A 3605-nucleotide genomic window follows, 5' to 3' on the forward strand; every position below is an offset into this window, starting at 1 on the left:
TCGTGTCAGGGAAGGTGAGCATCACAGAATGCCGGGTTATTAGAACAAAGTATTCTTTCATTGAGGGAGTACTTGAGTAGAGGTCCGATGTCTGAGACTGTGACTCTTAACAAGAGCAGAAAGCTCTCATCTTTTGCCCTCAGAACAGTTGGTGGATTTGAACTGCTACCTTATGATTAGCAGCACAACACATAACCCACTACGCCACCAGGGTGTCTGGAGTCAAGTTGTCAGAGCACTGTTCCTGCTGAAGGCCCAGAGGGGTCTTCGTCTTCCAGCTTCTGCTAGTTGCTGGCAACCCATGGCATTCCTCCATGCTGCAGCACTTCTGCTGCCGCCTCCACCTTCACAAGACAGCCTTCCGTCTGTGTCTCTCCAATGCTCAGACACCTTAGAAGGACACTAGTCATTGGATTTAGGGCCCTGCTGAATCCAACACAACCCCATCCTAACGTCTGTAAAGACCCCACTTCCCAATAGGATCATGTTCAAAGTACTGTGGTTAGGATGTCAGCGTATCAGTTCAACCCATAGCAGGGCCCTCTACACATTCAAGGTCTTTGATGTCTATTGGCCTCTGCTCTTTCTCTCCAACCCTTTTCTGTATGGTTCTAACATATATCCTCCTACTTAAATCCCGGTGGAGGCTCCTAGGGCACTCCAGATCCAGTCCACTTTCCTAGCATGGTAGATAAGCTTCTGGTTACCTGCATCTCACGTAAACTGTTTGGCTTCACTCTGAACCCATCCCACTGCCTAGCCTTTCCACGGTCCAGTCAGGCTAGGCTCCTTTTCCTTCCCTGTGATCTGTGATGCTGTCCCGTGTCTAAGCCTTTGTGCCTGCAAGTCTCGACATTCTCCTCACTTGAACTCCATCCAGGTCTCTGCATTGACGCCCTTTCCTTTGGGGAATCCTCCCTTTCTACCTCTGCCCCCTCGATGGGCATTGGAGTTCAGGCTTGAGGATCTGGCAGCCATGGTTCTCCCTGTGGTAGAATCCTTGAAGTCCTAGAATAAATCCCTGACACTTTTTCTTTGTTGATGTTCTTGATGAGCAAGGCAGAGATCTCATTTGTCAGGGTTCATTTCAGCAAACAAAATTCAGAAGAGGCTCTAAAAAGCATTGTCTTATTTAAGTGCTCCAGTTGTTGGTGCTGTTGTTTCTCAGACTTGAGTGTGCATGTTCAAGAAGTGTTCAGCGTGGGAACTGACTACAATGATCAACGTATAACCCGCCCCCCGGGGGGCGGGGGGGGGGGGGGGGGGGGGGGGGGGGGGGGGGGGGGGGGGGGGATGAACAGCAGAAACATGGGCAAAGGGAAAGGGAAACAGCGGACGGTGTAAGATATGAAAATAATAGTAATTTATAATGTATCGGGTCCATGAGAGGGAGGGAGGGAGGGGGAAAAAGAGGAGCTGATACCAAGGGCTCAAGCAGAAAGAAAATATTTTAAAAATGATTATGGCAAGATATGTACACATGTATTTGATACAATTGATGTATGGACTGTTATAAAAGGTGTAAAAGCCCCCAATAAAATGATTTATTAATTAAAAAAAAAAAGCATTCAGCATATACAGCAGGGCCTGAGTTCCCGCCTGGGGGCCTGTGGGGAGGTAGAGTTCAGTATGTGCTGGCTGACTCTGCACTCCTCTTATATGCATGTGCAGGAGAGGGGCGCAGTCTGCTGTGCCATGTGGAATACTTGTTCATATGGATGCTGTGAAATGCATCTCAATTTTTATTTATAAACTAATTTTCAGTTTCAAAACCTCCTTGTGTAAAGAGTACCCAGTGACCTCCTCTTAACACTCAGTATTCTGTGCCCCCTAACTAGCAGGGTGCCTTCCCCCTCCCCCAGGGCTGCATCCATCAGTGGCCAGAGGCGGGTCTGCCTGTTTTGAGGCTGGATCCCAGGGCCTGGCATAAGAGTTAGGGGGTCAGTAACTCCATACTGATTGGATGAAAATATGGACAAGGACGCCTTTGCTGACCAGCTATTCTTCAATTTAGCTTTCTCCACCTGCTGTGTACACACACACACACACACACACACACACACACACACACACACACACACACACACGTGTGCGCGCGCGCACCACTCCCTTGGGTGGTACAGCCTGAGTTCGGGGTCTTGGAAATCCCCTGGAAGCTTTTCTGAAACTCTTCTCCTGGGTGCAATTGGTTTCTCAGAGGGGGTTCTTGCAGATACTGCTGGTGGATGATCACCTGGAGGATAAGTTAGGATTCCAGGGATTTCTTTTGGAAGCTTGATTGCCCCCCACTAATTAAATCATCCTGAGCCCGAGGAGGGAGGAAGAGGAAATTCGTACCTTCACCACCCACAGTCCCATTCTTAAACTGAATCAGTAATTGAATGCTATTAAGGAAAATTAACTTGCCTCCTGCAGGAAGGTTTATGATGAATGAAAGGCTTGCTAATCGGGGAGGGAGCCAGGCTTCCCTCTGTGGTCATCAATATTTCATAGGCACAGGCAGTGTCAGGAAGTTGGCTGTCCTGCCTCAGCTGACCTTGTGTGATGGAGGAGGTAGGCCATAGCCAGGAAGGCTGTATTTAAAGGGATTTGCACAGGACACTTGGTGAAACGGGCACAGTCCATAGGTGGGTCCACTGGAGTCAACACCCTCGCGTTCCCCAGAAAGTGCACTGCAACAACTGAGACCCGGCCTCTGGAGAGTGCCTCTCTGTCAGCTGCAGTGGTGTGCCACCAAGTGTCTGACACGGGCTCTGGGGGTGGGGCAGGAGGAGGGGGCGGTCGGGAGTACTGAGCTGCAGTATTGGGGGATTTCTGAGATGCCAATATACGACCCCATAGTCGATTTCAAGCTGTTGAACAGAGTTGGTAGGTGGGCCAATTTGCTGGCGTGAGCCCACTCTCGGGCACCCCTGGTGTTGGAACCTTTGCCTGCTGCTCCCAGAACTCTGCTACTTCCTGGTGATTGGGGCAGATTGCATTTCCAGAAATATAGACATCCTCTAGGCAAGTAGCCAGTGTTTTATAGATTAGCTGGGAGGGTGCCTGAATGTGACTTGCTTTTAAATATGAAAAGAAGTTAATGAGCCTTTCATTTTGTTCTCTTCTCCCCCCTAGCCGCTATTAATTTAGCAAAGCTGAAACTATTCAGACACTATTACGTCTTGGTGAGTAAGAAAACCTAAATCGACCCCTCAGATCAATTCAAGGAATAGAAGCAAAAGTCAAGAACTCACGAAGAATGAGTGAAAGCACAGGGTGTTGTGCAAACCTGGAGATGTAGGGGTGTAATTGTGCGAACCCAATGGGGTCTTTCTAGATGGAAATTAAATGTCTGTCTCCTACTTCTTATGGATGTTTAGCTTAAAATATCTAGAAAAGGAATACCTGCTCAATATTTTATGAAAAGAGAAATCACTGGTTACAGAAACACAGTAGGAACCCGTTTTCTTCCTGATCCTCCTCACTGCCCTTCCCAGACCCTTCCTGGACCCTTCCCGGACTCTTCCCAGACCCTTTCCAAACCCCAGACCCTTCCCGGACTCTTCCCAGACCCTTCCCAGACCCTTCCCTGACCCTTCCCAGACCCTTCCCGGACCCTTCCC

The 3605-nt window shown here is 49.0% G+C and overlaps 1 protein-coding gene across 1 annotated transcript in view; it reads left to right on the forward strand.

Moving 5' to 3' along the window:
* The window catches only part of GPR107 (G protein-coupled receptor 107), a 57997-nt gene that overhangs the window by 51734 nt on the left and 2658 nt on the right, over positions 1–3605 (forward strand). The window contains exon 14 of the mRNA XM_013007400.2: positions 3118–3167. Coding sequence (XP_012862854.2) covers positions 3118–3167 — 50 coding nt within the window. The remainder of the gene's footprint in view (positions 1–3117; positions 3168–3605) is intronic.

Source organism: Echinops telfairi, unplaced genomic scaffold (assembly GCF_000313985.2).
Source record: "Echinops telfairi isolate 266 unplaced genomic scaffold, ASM31398v2 ScPeMD7_22;HRSCAF=79, whole genome shotgun sequence".
Classification (NCBI taxonomy): Eukaryota; Metazoa; Chordata; class Mammalia; order Afrosoricida; family Tenrecidae; genus Echinops; species Echinops telfairi.